Genomic DNA, 17,236 nt, shown 5'->3' on the forward strand with positions numbered 1-17,236 from the left:
TTGCAATTTTTATACATACGCTTTAGACTGCGAATCGATTTTTCCAATTTTTTTGTTCGGCACATGTAATCCTGGAGCATTTCCCTGAAACTCGTGTCGAATTAGAATAATTAAAATACACAAATAAAACATGCACTCTACGGAAGCCTGAAATATCTAAAGTATACGGAGCGATAGAGAGACAGACATTCATATAAGCAATATTACTGAAGTTCGAAAGATAAACTAAATTAATAACCACAATACCATTGTCCAACTAAATTTTACGCAGTCACAATATAAAATTTAAGTTTGTGCAAATAATATTTATATAATCTATATATAATAACTGTGCAATTTGCGATCTACAGTGTGCATTCAATTAATTATATATAAAAACTACTAATACGGTATTACAATCTAATATATAGAATATAATAATATATAAAAACTAATGCAAACGTACAATTAATAATCAAACAAACTAAACGTTTTAAATAACGATCAATGTTTTCTGAACAGTATCTATATACATGTATGTATGTATGTATGTATGTATGTATGTATGATAAAAAATTAATAAAAAGAAAAATTACAACAGTTGCCTTTCATAAATGTATACAGTATGAAATTAAGAATAAAATAATATTAAACACCCAAAAGTAATATTATGATTACGAAACGTAATATTTCGTTCGTTAAAAAAGATATATATTAAGAATATTGCAATCAATAAAAATATCTATAAAAAACAAAAAAATTGTTGAATAAATAAAAGTACCTACCTTTTCTACTTTATTGTGCAATTTTTGTAAAACATCTTCACATCTTTGTAATGTTTCGATCTTTAACCTGCTCCATTAATAAATAAACTATCAGTATATACATGGAATTTAAAAATGTATGTGCATAATTACTATAGTACGTGCAAAAAAATAAAAAATGTTTTTTTATACGTGCGTATACGTGCATAAAAAAAAAGAAAAAAGAAATAATATTATATTATTTATTAAATTTAATCGTGTAATATTATATAAGATAAAATATACATGTGACGTACTTCCGTTTACTATTAGATAAGATTCCATGCAGACTTTGCATCTTTTGTAACTGAATTTCTCTTGATTTGTCCTTAACATTTTGTAACCTCTCGATCATAGCTTCTAAAAATGGAATGTACTTTTGCATCTCTGCAAATTTTTTATCATACTCATCCATGTTTCTTGCATTTATTTTTAATTTACCTGTGTCAACATAAAAACATTTCTTAACTATATAATTTATATATATATAAAACAAAAGAGAGAAAACGAAAAAACTTCAATCAGATATATACATATACACACACGCACACGCGATTTCATTGAATTTTTAATATGAAATTAATATACTTATGATTACAAATAATTAAATAAATCATGAAAACTCCTTTATCGTATTATATCTCGTATATATGTATCAAACGAGTCGCCATATTTGAAAGGAACCGGAAGTAAATGGAACCTTCCAGAAAATGTCGAAGATGAAGATGGCGGTACTATAGCAATCTAGAATACCTTTGTTATAAATTATGTGATCCCGTAGAAATTAATAAATTAATTATCTAACCCGACGTCCTATTAATAGAATTATTTAAAAAAATATTTCGAAAGAAAAATCTATTGTTGTAAAAGTAAAACTTGCAACACTTTGCGATTATTCGCCATTACGTGTAAGTTTGTATCACCGCCATTTTCTTTTCACATTAGACATCTTGCTACATGAGAAATCGCATAGAAGCGATTCCACTTTCACTCGAGAATAACTTAATATCTCAAAAAGAGAGAGTATAATGAAGAATTGTATAACTTTTTTCTTTTTTTTTTTCCTATTTTCTTTTTTTCTTTTTTCTTCCTTTTTTTTCTTTTCTTTTTTAAGAATAAAATCTTGATAATAATCACAATCACTCTATGAGATGATAATAATTCTGTACAAGATGTGTATATACGTTAGCTGTAAAATTATTTTCTTAGGAAAATTAATTTTTACACGATGTAGATTTTTATGCGATCTTTTCCTTCTTTTTGTTTTATGACTATTATTGAAAGATAGACTTAAGCAACGGCTTAACGTATATTCGTTACTTAAATATATCCTTTTTACACTAGAGATTTGATATATGTATTTAATAGCTGCACAAAGAGATATTACCAACCTCACTTACGCACCCTTTACTGTACTTTGGAATTGTCAACGATCTTAATTCGCCGATATTTTCTACACAATATTACGAATAAACCCATTTCTTCAGTTTTTAATGAAAACGGTTAACAATAGATGCTTCACAATACTGCGACATTACACTAGAACACTATATACATAAATTCATGACGTAGAACTCGAAACACAAATCCATTGGACCGTTTGATTCGTTGTACGAACGATCGTATATACACGTATTACACATCGCCCATCCTTTCTTTACTTCTTGTTAAAACATATGCCATATATATATATATATATATATATATATATATATATATATATATGATGATGATGATGATGATGATGATGATGATGATATTACTTATTTCGTATTTTGCGAAAGTTTCAGATTCTTCGTTGGAAAATCAATGTCGATAAATAAAGGAATACAATTGATATCACTTTTCCATTAGAAATTCTTTGTCAAATTTAACGATATTGTACTATAAGTAATGCCATTGAATGCCATGTTAATTACGCCAAATAGAATTACTCCTTTATATGTAAATTAAAAATTTCATATTATAATACAATAGAGATTACACACTACACACCACCAATAAAAGAAATAATGTGCAGAGTGAAAAATATGTAAATAGATTTTGCACAGAATGTAAAAGGCACGTGCATATAAGCACGTCACACGCGCGTTCGTTCGAAAAATGGCGTACATAAAGTGACCATTAAATGCGATTTCAGAGGACGAACTCCGAGTTCTCGAACGTTCGTTACAGGTATACGAGTAACGGTCGAGTATAGGATCGAAAGGCAGCCTCAAAGGGCGCATAATGGCTGCCTATCCATGGCGCCACATTGACGACTTTACGATGAATATTAAATTCGTCCAGAACGGACATACGACTGTTCAGTTTTTTTACTCACCATTCATTATATTCGAGATGTCTGCTTCCGTACACGTTGAATTCTTTAAGAAAATGTAGGCAACGAGGGATCTTCGATGGTAACAAATTTCCAAACGATACAATAAATATATATCTCGCTTTAACCGATATTCATGTTCGGCAGATATCACGCCAAATGTAATCGGTTTTTTCACGTTATCGCTTTGCTCGTCATATTTCTGCCATTTCTCGATGTATGCAATGCCGAATAGTTTCCTAAGATTTCAAAAACAAAGGACTAGTATAACCGACGATTCAACGACCGCCGACACGAACGCGCGAGAGAGAGAGAGAGAGAGAAATATTCATTTAATGATCCGTGGTAGTAAATATTACTTACCGTATACGCTACTACGAACAAGAATAGTTTATTATGACCATTGATATATACAACGAAACTGAAAAAAAAAAAACGATACTCTATCACCTTAACCTACGTATTACCACCGCGATCTATGTTGTGTGACATAAGTTTCTTTCGTTACTACTCTAACGTCGTTCCTTTTTACAAAAATGGATGGTACGAATGAGTACATGTATGTGTATAATCGTCACGTACACGCGCGCGCGCGCGCGTCCCTATGCGTCAGATCGTCGTCGTCGTCGTCGTCGTCTTCGTCGTCTTCGTCTTTGACGTCGACCTCGTCGTCGTCGTCGTCGTTGTCGTCGTTATCGTCGTCGTCGTCGTTGTGTCGACAGCCAAGAAGAAAACTTATATTTTGTCGTGCTCGATATATTTTGTTGATATCTCAATTAAAAGTAAGACATAACTGAAATAACGATATTACTGATATTTAATCGCCTATCACACGATTTTCGACGCTATAATGTTTATACGGCATTAATAGAATTCGATATATATCATGGCGTATACGTCGAATGACTATGGACACTAGTTAAATCTACAGCTTTTTCAAACATTAACACGAGTTACCGAGTTTTCTTCTGCAGATACGCCATTTGTAGATCGTGCACGAATGCAACGACACCTAGCATCAGTTCCTTCTTCTTTAATCTTCCCTCGAACAACTTCAATTCCATTGCTCGCGACTTCCTAAATTAAACGGTCGTGACCTCTGGCGACGAATATTATATACTATTTATTATCTAAAAACTTTTATCTCAAAATCTTGAAGATAAATTTTAATTTTTCGAACGAGTACGTATTTCATTATCTACAAGGCATTTCAAATCTATTATATTAATATATCCGTTATACGATATTTTTAATAAAAATGAATGAATCAAGTTAAATTATAATTACAACTCCTTGCATTTATTTTTTTTTGACATTTTTACGGATGCAATATAATGTAGAGTTTCTAATAACTTTATTTACAATCATCAATCTCTGATGCATGATTCTAGAGAATAATAAACCTTCCGCGTTTTTACGTTTCGAAACATGAATTATGTACAAAGAATTTCTGATTCAACGATACGACTTTATAAATCTTTTTAACACGATGGAACCCTTCGACTGAATTTCGATTAATTAAATGGAGAGATACGCAGTGTTTGTCATTAAGTTTCAAAAATCTTAAGTTTTTCTTACAATTTTGTAATAAACTTTTTATTGCACTACATATAGCTATTTTTATTATTACGTACATACGTAATTAATGTGTGTACGTATATATCCGGTATAACACATCCATTATTTCACCATAAAAAAACAAACTCTTTTATTAGAGGTTAAATATAAATGCGAAAATTTTTCCAAAAAGCACAGGTCTCTCTCCTAATTATTCTCGTTCAGTAAATAGTTAGGATATATAATATTAGCCTCGTTCAAGGCAAAGATGGAATACACAACTGTTGTACAAACACATACACTTCTACATACGTTGATTTCATTATAAATCATATACTTAAGTAAATTTTAATAGTAATAATAAATTCCTGCAATTTCTTTTACTTCTGATTATTATGGACGCATTTTAAAGTTTAAAGGTTCAAAGAGAATATAGAGAGATCAGTCTATTAATATATATAAATATAAATATATATATGTATATATATATATATAGACATCACACCTTTGGCTTTCATAGTATAGAGAAACTTCCATTGATTAGAAAAAAAGTAGAAGAAACGAGATTTCTCTGTCTATATAATTTGTTAAAGTAATTGGAAACATAATATTTCATAAATATAAAAGTATAATTATATATATATAAAGGCATTTTTTTATTTAATTCTAATAATGTTAATCTTTAAATGATGCTTTATATTTTTTCGTAAATAAAGAATTTTATTAGACTGTTTCACTTTCCTCAGTAGCTAATGCTGTTTATAATACAGTTTTCCTAATAATATTGATAAGACGCGCTTAATATTTTTAATACATCTTGTGATATATAATCGGTATAAATGATATAATAGGTATAAATAGAAATATAATCTTCCAATATTTCATTGAAAATACAGCCAATGAATACAGCTTATATAATGTGATATTTTAAACAAATATAAACTAAGAAAAAAAATACAACATATGAAGAAAGTGAGAAAGGAATCAAGTCTCTAAATGTGGCCATCTTTTTTTTATATCGATTGAAATTTAATTATTAAAAAATGTGTAACCAGATAATGATAAAATAATTATAAATCAAACTTATAATTTGCAGCAGCAGCGATGATATACATATTTTTAATGTACAAAGATATCTCGTTAAACCCGTTTCTCTATGCCTGGTGAAATGTTTTCACTACATGCTTTTTTGTAAGTACATAAAAACTTTGAAACATTCTGTCACGAATTTGTTGGAAATCTTTTTCAGATTATTGTTTTATACTTCCATCTGTGAGAATGATACTGTACACACATACCTCTATAAAGTATATATTATATATATCTATTTTTATAATATATGCATGTAACTTAAGGAGCACAAAATCCTGTCTCTTCCATCCATATACTTTTTCGAGTTAATAAATCTGTAACTATAGGAATAGGACATGTGCAGTGTCTAAATTTACATAGGTATTTGTATTAGAGCATAGCACTGTGATTTATAACTCATTTGATGAATCAGCATATATCTTATTTGCCTAAAAAATGTTGCAAATTTTCCATGTTATGCATTGTCATGACACATTTCTATATATATATATATATATACGAGCATATTATATATCATATATATATTATACGTATATCATATATCGTGACATTGCATAAAATAGAAAAATATATATATAGCGAGAAACATAGTGAAATCTCTAATACAAGTATCGAGTTTTTGTGGTAACAATAAACATACATCATGTGTTACTATTTATTATTTTGTACCACATCATAGGATATTCACTTATAATAATAAATAATCAGAATTTACATATATATGAATGTGTAATAAATCGTTGGCATTTGCATTATAATTAGATTGTAGGAACCTAATTATAATAAATCTCTTGCATGCACATTTAGGCAAATAAACATTATTATGCTGCCGTTTAATAGTTGCTTATTTTAAAATAAGATCTGGATTTTTATGACTGTTATATCAGTAAGAATTTTTGTGTTTAGTGTTTCAGTCTTATAAGCAATACATCATTCTTACAGAAAGCTGTTCACATAAATGTGTCTTAAATGGCTTTTACATGATAGCTATGTAAATCTTACACGATACTTTCTATTCTGTACATTTGTAATTCCTACTTAAGATACAATTTGAAATTTTGAAGGATTTAACCTATGAGATACTTTGTATGTTTATAAAAAGAAGAAGAAATACTGCATTCTATTTGCTGCTTGAAGATTAAAATATATAATCAATTGTGTATCTGCTTGTTTTTAAATCTTCTTTTCGTGTGAGATTGCGTAACAAGAAATTTCACAATTCCAGCACCATTTCATATGAATCACTCGCGCGTTTTTGTAATATGAATAATGTTTTATATTCATGCCTTTAATATGAAAGCAAATCCAATTTGGAAGATTTGAAAGCAGGAATATACTACTTGAAAAAAAATTTCAATGAAATGTAATGTGTTAAATCAATTATGCACCTTCGTTGAAGCATGTTGAAGTCTTTCCAATTCTTCCAATGACAAAACATTTGTTTGACCAAGCTCTGGTAGCTTACCAGCCCGAGCTTGTGCAAGAAGTTCAGGAGTAAACCATCGTGCTAACTGATTTGATGTTGGGGATAAGTCTCCACCATTACTACCCATAAATCCAAGACCTGGAGAATTTTGACGGCCAACGTTGATATTTAATTGCTGTGATCGCATCATTCGTCCATCTAAAAACAAATCTTATTAATGATATACATACTGCATTTATTTCTACATAGAAAATTCATATAAAAAATAATATATAAAAAAAAAAGATATTTCGTGTATTATATACTTATAATTGTGCTTATGTTATATTGATTTCTTATTATGCTGTAATAAAAAAAAATATTAAGCTAATATAATTGCTAATATTTCGTTACTTAATTAAAATCCAATGAAATTGCTGATTAAACCAATGGATTAAGAAGGATATACAGGTATAATGGGAGTTCTAATTATTCCAATTTGAGCATCAATCTGGAACTTAATATGTGATCATAAGAATAGTGATATAAAAAAATATAATCATATATAATAATGAGAAAAAAAAAATTTAACGTGTATAAAATTTTTTGGCTTATACGAGTGTTCAATTTGATAACAGAATGTAACATATTTGCATGAAATATCCCCTTTCATAGGTGTAAAATATATTCATAAAACTGCATACCTGAACGATTGGAGTTGTAGTTTTGATTCAACATAAGTTGCACTTGAGGGTTTGCAGATCGCGTTTGTTGTGCTTGTTGTTGTTGTTGTTGTTGATGTTGTACATTAGCCATATGTGATTGAACTTGTTGAACCTGCTTCATTTGGGGATTCATATGGTTTGATCGTTGGTTTATTATAGTATTTTGAGTAACATTATATTGAGGAACATTAGGATGTGATGATACTGTAGGAGTCATAGCATGCTTGGAACGTGCAGGATTGCCATATACATTCGTCACAGTTCTATGCTGCTGCTGTTGAAAATCTAAATTGCCACCACTATACTGATACTGATTGACACTGCTACCACCGCTGCCACCTTTTACTATTGGTCGTCCTGAAATTGAAAATATATTATATTATTCTTAACTAAATAATTATTAAATAATTCATTTGAAAAACTATACAAATATAATGTCAATAATTTATTAAACAATGAAAAAACATACCAGGATATTGCTTAATATTTGGATTAGACCATGTAGATTGAATAGATTGTGGTCGCAATGTATTATGTCGTGAAAGAACTCCTTGTGTAAGTAACTGGACTGCAGACTGCATTTGTTGTACTTGATTTTGGTTAGCCAGTTTTGCTAGATCATTGCTGTTGCCTATATTAAACAAATAAATTTATAATTTCATAAATTGATACATAATAAAATTTATATAGAACAATTTACATATTAAAGTATATAAATTTGGAAGCACCATGTTGTAAAAAGATTATTACTACTTTTAATTAAAAAAATTTATGTACATAGATACATGATAATAATCATTCCTTATATAAACAAAAAAGAACATCTAATCTACAGATTTTATGCAAATTTATATACTGTATATATAACATGCAATTTGGAATCTATGTGTTTATATACTATTTACACATACAGATTCTTTTACATAGATATAGTATCAAACACAATGATCCCATTAAAAATATCAATTTTGATAAACGAAGTACTTTCAATATATACAAATATAGAAAATATTATGTGTGCCATTGTTTCTTCTGAATAAATATAAAGATATGTATTATATTATAATTTCTACTTAAAAGTGTGTATATGTAGGACAAATTACTTCAGAATGTTCATAAAGGAAAAATGAATAAGTGTAGAGGAAAACTTAAAGCGTGAGGTATATTTATAAAGCCTTTTATTATAAGAACTATTTCCACATACTTTTAGAAGCAAGATAAATTTTTATGATCTGTGTGATATAGACACCAAGTTATACTTGTGATAGTTTTCATATCACGTTTTACAAAACTCAAAAGAATATATCTTCTAAATAAACATATAAAATTACATACTTTGTGTATCAAGAAAAAAATAAAAAGAAAAGTGTGCTTTTTTTTACAAAAACATTAAAGAAAGACATGGTATTACATTAGTTCAAACAACATATACTTTAAGTTTTTTTTTTAAAACAAAATATGATGGAATGTATGATTTGGCAAAAGTTAAAATTTAAACAAAAATCTTAGAAATTGATGAATCCCTAATAGACAGTTTTATACACTCTTTATCTTTCAAAGTGATTGCTTCCATTACTTTACTGTTCTTATCTAGTATTGCATTGATTTCTTTTAATCTCGTATTTTTATCCGAAGACTTGATGTTATCAACAATTAGTTTACCTTCTTTTAACATATTTAAATTTGAATTATCGTTTGAATCCTGATTGTGAACTAAAGAATAAAGATATTTAGTTTTCAATGCTGATTCTTCTGTACCAAGATTACTCCTATTATTCATTCCCATGGTATATGCAATAGATGAAGCATTATTAGAATGATTTTCTTGCCATTTAAAAACACAAGTTATAGGTTTATTTATACTATCAGAAAATTGGCATAGCTGTAAAGTAGAGATGCATCGATTCTGAAGCTTATGAAAGCTATCCTGACTATTATGATAAAGAGAAGAAATAGAGAAAATTGGTTCTACTTGATGATTTAAATGATTCGCACCCTCTGGCTCCTTATCGGCGGTCATTTTGCGTAATACTGAGGTTGGCGTAAAAGCAAGTGGCGTTGGACTCATTGTTTGCTTTGCTGGAGAATTAACAGGAGTGGACGGTCTTTGCTGAATCTGTTGTTGCTGTTGTTGTTGATCCTGTCGCTTACGAAAGTTCTCACGTTGTTCTTCTAATTTCTTCTTAATTAAAGCATTTTGCATTATGGATTGAGTATGCATAACCAGTTCCCGTGGAGAAGGTACTCTATGTGGTATCACTATTAAAATCACATAAATTATCTTCTATAAAAATACTTTTTAAAATTTGCTATTGTTTTAATGAATTTTTTACTTGCTTTCTTTTTTGTTTTAGAATTAATATAAAAAACTATTGTACAAATTATAGACATATTACATAGAATTTTGTCGTGTTTCTTCAAAATTAAGAATGCTTTTCTTTCCTTTTTTTTTTATTTTTTACCTGAATGTTTTGCTGTTAATGTGTTGGGACTGGTTCCTATATTTGATGAAATTATTGGGGGTGGACAATAAGCTGCATTCCGAATGTATATAAATAATTTATAAGGTATATAAGATATTGTATATTAGTATATGTTCATAAATATTTTTCAATTCATTTTGTATCCTTCTAATATTGGTTGTCTTTTATTTTTTGGATTTAGAGTAAAAATAGATAAAAAATCTTGCAAAAGAAAGAATAGAACAAACGAATAACATATACAAAACTTACCATTATTCATGGGAGAAGGAATCCGTTGTTGTTGTTGTTGTTGTTGTTGTTGCTGTTGTTGTTGTTGTTGTTGCTGCTGCTGCTGCTGCTGCTGTTGTTGCTGTTGCTGATATAACATTTGATGCAAAATATGATCTTGTGGAGTAGGTGCATTTGGATGTGGACTTATCGCACGTGATGTAGTTCCACCATACATTTTAAGAATATTAACGAGTACTTCTCGATGTCGATGCTGCATGGCAGGATTCTATTCAGTTTAAGATTTATGCAAAAAATTGAATAATACCAACAAATATCAAAACAATCTAATTGAAAAATTAAATTTACTTTTCACAAACGCAAACCTGTAATTGTTGGATCAAATGCTGTTTTGTTATTTCTCCTTGTTGCAAACCTTGAATTATAGCTTGTGCTTCTGGTCTTTGCAATAATTCTTGTCCAGATGAAGCAGCATTATTCATCATCATTTGCATTTCTGTTGGTACAGGACTGACACCCATCAATCGTTGACCACTCATTATCATGGAGAGCATATCAGAATGTTGTTGTCGATGTTTCTGCTGTTGCTAATGTATTACAGATTACAGATATTATAGAAACCTTTGATATTTTTATGATTAGAAATTGATCAATAACAAATATGATAAAGACAAACCTGTTGTATATGCAATACTTTCATTAAGTTTTCATGTTGCATTTGAACCTGGTGTGGATGTTGAGTAGGAGCAATAGGACCAACATGATTGAATGTTGAAGCATGAATTTGATCTGTAACTGATTGCTGTGGAACAACTGGTTGTTGTGGTGTTTTTAATTGTGAATTAAGCAACTGTAAAGAAGTTAATTTAATTATGTAGAAAGTTAGTAAAAATTTAGAGACCTAAAATATAAAAAAAAGAAATAGTACCTGCATCAATGTTACAGATTGTGGTTTTTGAGGCATAGGTCCATTTGCTGCTGGTACAGCTTGTCCACCAGTTACTTGAGCAAGCTAAATTGTAAAAATATGAAGATAAATAAGTAGATCTATTACATAAACTATTTCATAATTTTACCAATTTTTTAAAGGCAGAAAGATCCTCTTCAGTCTTATTTACACGAGACAGTTCAGCCGTAGATGAAGGTGGAGGAACACCGCCACGCATTCGTGCCTCTAATTCTTCCAAGCTATGCACAACTTTTCCACCTACTTCTATAAATAATGTATTACACATCACAAGCGCATTGCAGCATGTTCATACTATGCTACAATATTAAAAATTAACTTAAAGCAAATGATATAATTTAAAACAATCTTACCCATATCTTTGATAGAAGAACTTTTCATTAATGGTATAACTGGCGTTGTTAGATCCGCTTGACCATTTTGACTATGCTGTTGCTTATTACCACGTTGCAACATTTCAAGAAGTTTTACACCAGTGGTAGATGTAGTATTATTTGCTGTTTGATTAGCAGGTGATATAGGAGCAAAGTATGTATTTGACTCAGTAACTGATGGGATTTGAATATTCGGTTCAGTGATATCATTGAGTAAATTATTTAACAATTCATCCTGTATAGAAGCTCTACGACTTTCTGTTTGTTGCTGAATAGGACTTTCTCTCTTAAACCACTGACTAAATCGAGAACATGATCCACCATTTGAACCAACTCCGTTCTATAAAAAATGATATATTTGTATTAAAAATGATTGGAAAAAAGAAACTATTTATTTATTTCATAATTTATATAAGTGTACTTACAGTTAACAAACCAGGAACACCAGGGAAAGTATCAGATTTTAAGAAATCGTCTAGATTGAAATCAGGATGACTATTTTCTTCATTTTTACGAACATTGCAATTCTCAGCTACCTCAGAACTTGATTCTGTTATAATGCTATCACTAGTATCTTGACATTCTTTTTGAGAATCAGATGGTGGTTCAGTTTGTTCTGATATCGGAGAATGTGGTGCAGGTACAACATTAATTGATTGATCTAGCGTTGTTGGGGTACTACGTCCTTTAGGTCCAATTGTATTCTCATTCTGTTTTTCATCTTTCTCTAAGGAATTCCTTTTTCCACGTTTCTTTTGAGCAGTTGTTAACTTTTTAGTTTTAACATTGGCACTATTACTAACTACTTTTTCTTCTGGAATATCTTCAAAACCTCTTAATTCAATAGTATCATGCTGAGATGTAGGTCCTGAGCTAAACCATTCAGGCTCATTTGCATCACGGTTATCACCACAGCTTTTTCTGCGATCATTACTAAATCTTCTTTCGCGTCCGCGTTCCTTATCACGATCATTTTGATGATTACGCTCGGCTCTTTCCACTCCTCTATCTCGATCGCGATCTCTTTCACGATCTCCAAAGTCACGACCAAACGATCGACGTTCGAATCGTTCATTTCTTTCGTCCCGGTCACGTAGATTATCTCGTTCGCGTTCTCTATCTCGTATATTTTCACGATCTTTTGTTTCCCTACTTTCTCTATTGTCACGATCACGTAATGTACTACCTGCACTTGTACCTGATCTAAACGAGAAATCTGTACGTTCTGGTTCAAGTTTTTCATTTTCAGATCTGAAGTCCCATATGTCACGTGTCAAAATTCTACCACTACCAATTCGTCGAACTGTTTCCCGATGACTGACCTATAAGATTTTAAGACTCTTAATTATATAATTCCTAATGATAATGAGATACACACACAAACACTTTACCTCTGTTTTACCAATTGGACTTTCAGAGCGTCTATTTGGAGGTTGGTTCACATTAACAAAACATCCAGAATTAAAACTTCGTCTTTGGGGACTTAAAACAATACCATCCTGTTCTTTTCGTATTCGTTCTCGAGGATCACCATTGCGACGCTTGTTATGATTTTCAGTAATTGATTCAGAACGTATACCTTTTTCATCTTTAGGCGGTGTGTCACTACATTTTCTATTTGAATGCCAACGTTCAGGGTCCCATACACCACGTGTACTTTATCAGAAAAATTAAAATATATTTATAGATAACAAATAAAATTATAAAAAATTTATAAATAAATCATTATGTAAAAAAGAAATATATAAAGATAAATAAAGATAAATGAATATAACACATGACTATTTTAGATAATGTAAATAATATATGAGTATATATTATTTTAAGCGTACTTATTATAAGAGGTATCCAGAAAGCCAGGTCTGCGTTTAGATAAAGGTAAACCCTTTATCACCATCAATTCTTCCTAAAAATACAATATTTATAACATATAATATGTATCTTCCCATTGAATAACATATCTATTAAAAATATATACGTAAATCTATTGTAGGCTAAAAAAATATTTAAGATCCTCATAAATAGTTGATATGTACCCGAGAATATTGAAATTGAGGTCTTGAACGTCCAATTTCCATAATGGAAGTATCAGTTACCTCTCCGGCCACAGACATTGATATAATTGCATCATCTCCTATAAAATAATATATCAAAAAGGAATCATTAATTATGAAATATTATATATATATATCAAATCTAAAAATTCACGTTTTATATGTTAAGACCTAAATGTACATCTCTTATTTTTTTTTTCTGAAGTCTATATTAAATTTTACATTATTATTTTTATTATTATAAAAATAGAAGAAAAAATAAAAAGATGTTACACTAAAGGATAAATTATAAAAGTACAGGTGTTTTTTTCAATACACATATATATAGAATCCATGCAGCAATGGATAGAAAAATACAATACAAATGTATTTTAAGTATACTTACGAAAAGTTACTCGTTTTAATGGATTTACTGATTTATTTTTACGAAACCATCGACAAGCTCTGGTTTGTACTACCAAAGTCGCATCTAAGAATGGAGATCCTGTAGGTCCGACCAGCGGACGTTTGCGAGTTCGTCGGTACCAGTTAGAACCGATTAAAGTATGAGCATCTTCTAGCCTCATCTTTTATTTAATTTAACTTAAAACTTAATCACACTTGTACAAACTAGTCCTATATAATTATTCTATACTTATAATATACTTTAAATCATAGAGTTCGCTACAAATTGCGATTATACCGTTCCCTTAACTTCTTCAGTTTTTCCTATAACCGTTCCGACATGTAAGCAAAATATTTACTAATAAAGGACGAAAAGGACTTAGACGAGAGAATAGAAATGTATCTCGAATATTCACTGTTAAAATTGAATTTTTAGAAATAAACGTAGTTTCAATAGTCGATATTACGCGGCTTTCGCGCGTACTTACGACGTTTCTGAATATATGTGAACAATAAAAAATATAAAAAGAAAAGAAATAAGATAAACAGATTTCTAGTACGATAATAGAGAATTTTAAATTTAACCTCGATAGAAGATGCGTTACTTCGGATGATACGATACAAACTGGCCGATCGGCGAAAGTTTTTAGACAAAGCTTTTGACTTTCGAATTCTCATCCAATCAAATATTCGTACGATGTTATTAATCTAGTGTACAATTGACTACGGTTTATTTGAATTAAATACTCTCAACTGATTTTTAGATACGACATTTTCTCTTCAATAGTTATATATACGGATCGATATTTATAAAAATAAATAAAATATATCTACACAAACAAAGCAATATTATATATATTCAAATTCTATTGAGTAATATAAATTCAATGTTAAATTTGGTACGGATATTATACATATGTGTTATATATTTTATATTTAAATATTCATGTTATTGTCACATTAATCAAATCTAAAAAATATTTTTATCTTATAACTTTTTAAATGTTTGGACTTTGAATCATTATAATTTTAATAGGAAATCTTATAACATTATGAATGTTGCATTATTTTATTTTTTTTTATTGTAATAAAAAAAAAAATTATTTTAAGCAAGGATTCTTGTATATTATGAGACATTGAAAATTATGTAAGCTCCTCAATGAATTAGAAAAAAAATTGCTATTTAATATATAATTACATATTAATTATTATCATTATTTAATTAAAAAATTAAGAATTATAAATGAAAATGTAAAAATTATTAAATTAAAAAAATATTAACTTCTTATTGTAACAAACATTAGATCCTTTGGCTATTTTCTATTGTTTCCTACCCATACTGAAATTTACTCGTTATAATATAATTATTTTTTTCTTATTTTATTACTGAAATGATCACATAAAAAATTTATTCATTCGTTTTTTTCAATATCAAAGGATTATTGTTACCGAAAAGCAAATAATATATCTGTATCATTTACTTTCCTTTTATATTTGAATGAAAAAATTTATTAGAAAAAGAAATAAGAGAATATTATTTTGTTTGATCCTGTTTATTCTTATAATTTAAAGAATATAGTTCTAAGTCTATTTATCTGATAATTAATCAATTTTTATAAAGATTTTTCAAGACATTAATCTAATCTATTAGAAATGATCATATATGTTAATATACTTTTCATGCAAATATATAAGACATACGATACAAAAGGTATGCCAAGATAATAAAGCAATCTTTAAGTTGAAATATAAAGGCATATAGAATCGGAAAGAAAATAATTGGAGACTAAACGAAACATCTACGATGTATCAATAACAATACTAAAATCTCTAATTGCTTATATGTTTGAAATATTATTAGCAATAATAAATATATCATTAAAAATATATAATCTATGTGCGGTTTAGAGTCTTTAAATTGCAAATGTTAAACTTTTTAAATACCTGTTGTTTTTTGATTTAGCAGCTGTTTGTCACTTGTCACAGATTCCAAAGACATTCTTCTTTCGTCCACAAGAAAAGTTTATAGCATACACTACGTTTTTTTTTCTTTTTTTTTTCTTTTTTTTTTCTTTTTTTTTCTTTTTTTTTTAAATATTTTTCTAGTCCTTTATACGATCTATCTATGTTTCACACAACATATATATGTATACGCAATTGTGTAGAATTTACACTTAGCTATATTCTAAGTACTGTTTAATATCACAGACTGATTTTCTCTTTATATACGCCACAGTTCTTCCTTAAGTGATAGAGGGAGAAAATTTCTTTTTTTTTTTCTTTTTTGTTCTATTTAATGATCAATCGCTGTTTTATCGAAACACAATCCTTCTCACCATTCACTCTTCGAAAAGGGAGATGAAGTAAAAGTGTTTATATATGAGCGAAAACGGGCTTTATCGTAATAATGCAAACGATAAATTGGGTAAACCTAATAGCGTAATATTTGGTACATGCGTTTTTAACGATCATCTCATTGCCTCGGCAAATCAGCTTCAAATGATTATTATTATTTTCTTGATTTAATACACAAAATGTACACATACAACACACTAATCCACTGCTATGCAAAAATAGAAAATGGCGCACGATCCCCACTTCCGTCGTTGTTTCTCACTGCCTCCTTGATCAACAAGGGGCACCTTTCTTCCCATGGACTAACCAGTAATAAGATGGAACATAATAAAGTGTACAATACTACGGGGGTTGATTCTCAAAGTTAACTGCGCATGATCGATTCTAGCCAAACCTATCGAGCTGACAAAAAATGAACGATTTTAGAATTGGTCCAATAATTTAAAAGTATATTTCTTCATGAAAATAATTTCGATTAATACGATATAACAATTGTATATATATATATTT

The 17,236-nt window shown here is 29.1% G+C and overlaps 2 protein-coding genes across 10 annotated transcripts in view; both read right to left on the reverse strand.

The window, feature by feature from the left end:
• LOC127063700 (uncharacterized) overlaps positions 1-4,249 on the reverse strand; it is a 20,358-nt gene extending 16,109 nt beyond the window's left edge. The window contains exons 1-6 of one of the 6 annotated variants that reach the window (XM_050993748.1): positions 4,060-4,249; positions 3,466-3,523; positions 3,106-3,341; positions 1,040-1,223; positions 765-831; positions 20-90 (exon numbers count right to left, since the gene is read on the reverse strand). In XM_050993748.1, coding sequence (XP_050849705.1) covers positions 20-90; positions 765-831; positions 1,040-1,223; positions 3,106-3,112 — 329 coding nt within the window. In that variant the 5' untranslated portion in view covers positions 3,113-3,341; positions 3,466-3,523; positions 4,060-4,249. The other 5 variants (XM_050993746.1, XM_050993749.1, XM_050993751.1 and 2 more) reach the window with 5 other exon arrangements.
• Positions 4,250-4,379: 130 nt separating this feature from the next.
• LOC127063704 (eukaryotic translation initiation factor 4E transporter) lies at positions 4,380-17,042 on the reverse strand. Of its 4 annotated transcripts, none has more exons than XM_050993770.1 (16): positions 16,316-17,042; positions 13,970-14,067; positions 13,766-13,839; positions 13,325-13,589; positions 12,359-13,255; positions 11,913-12,273; positions 11,669-11,805; positions 11,521-11,604; positions 11,269-11,442; positions 10,958-11,179; positions 10,614-10,860; positions 10,344-10,415; positions 9,877-10,140; positions 8,351-8,512; positions 7,861-8,238; positions 4,380-7,375 (listed from the first exon to the last, which is right to left on the reverse strand). In XM_050993770.1, the coding sequence occupies exons 1-16, from the start codon at positions 16,368-16,370 to the stop codon at positions 7,128-7,130; spliced, it is 3,738 nt and encodes a 1,245-aa protein (XP_050849727.1). In that variant the 5' UTR covers positions 16,371-17,042; the 3' UTR covers positions 4,380-7,127. The 4 variants fall into 4 exon arrangements, with proteins under 4 accessions (XP_050849727.1, XP_050849724.1, XP_050849723.1 ...); XM_050993767.1 differs by lacking the exon at positions 16,316-17,042 and adding an exon at positions 14,373-15,180 and having other exon boundaries at positions 11,669-11,802; XM_050993766.1 differs by lacking the exon at positions 16,316-17,042 and adding an exon at positions 14,373-15,178.
• Positions 17,043-17,236: the final 194 nt, after the last annotated feature.

The sequence above is a fragment of the Vespula vulgaris genome, chromosome 5 (assembly GCF_905475345.1).
Source record: "Vespula vulgaris chromosome 5, iyVesVulg1.1, whole genome shotgun sequence".
Lineage (NCBI taxonomy): Eukaryota > Metazoa > Arthropoda > Insecta > Hymenoptera > Vespidae > Vespula > Vespula vulgaris.

Coding starts and splice junctions, on each gene's coding strand:
- LOC127063704 (XM_050993766.1), bottom strand. CDS start 14,553: ATGAGGCTAGAAGATGCTCATACTTTAATCGGTTCTAACTGGTACCGA. Junction 13,590..13,765: donor CTGGATACCTCTTATAATAA/GTACGCTTAAAA, acceptor TTTCTGATAAAG/TACACGTGGTGTATGGGACC. Junction 10,141..10,343: donor ATTAACAGCAAAACATTCAG/GTAAAAAATAAA, acceptor TGATTTTAATAG/TGATACCACATAGAGTACCT.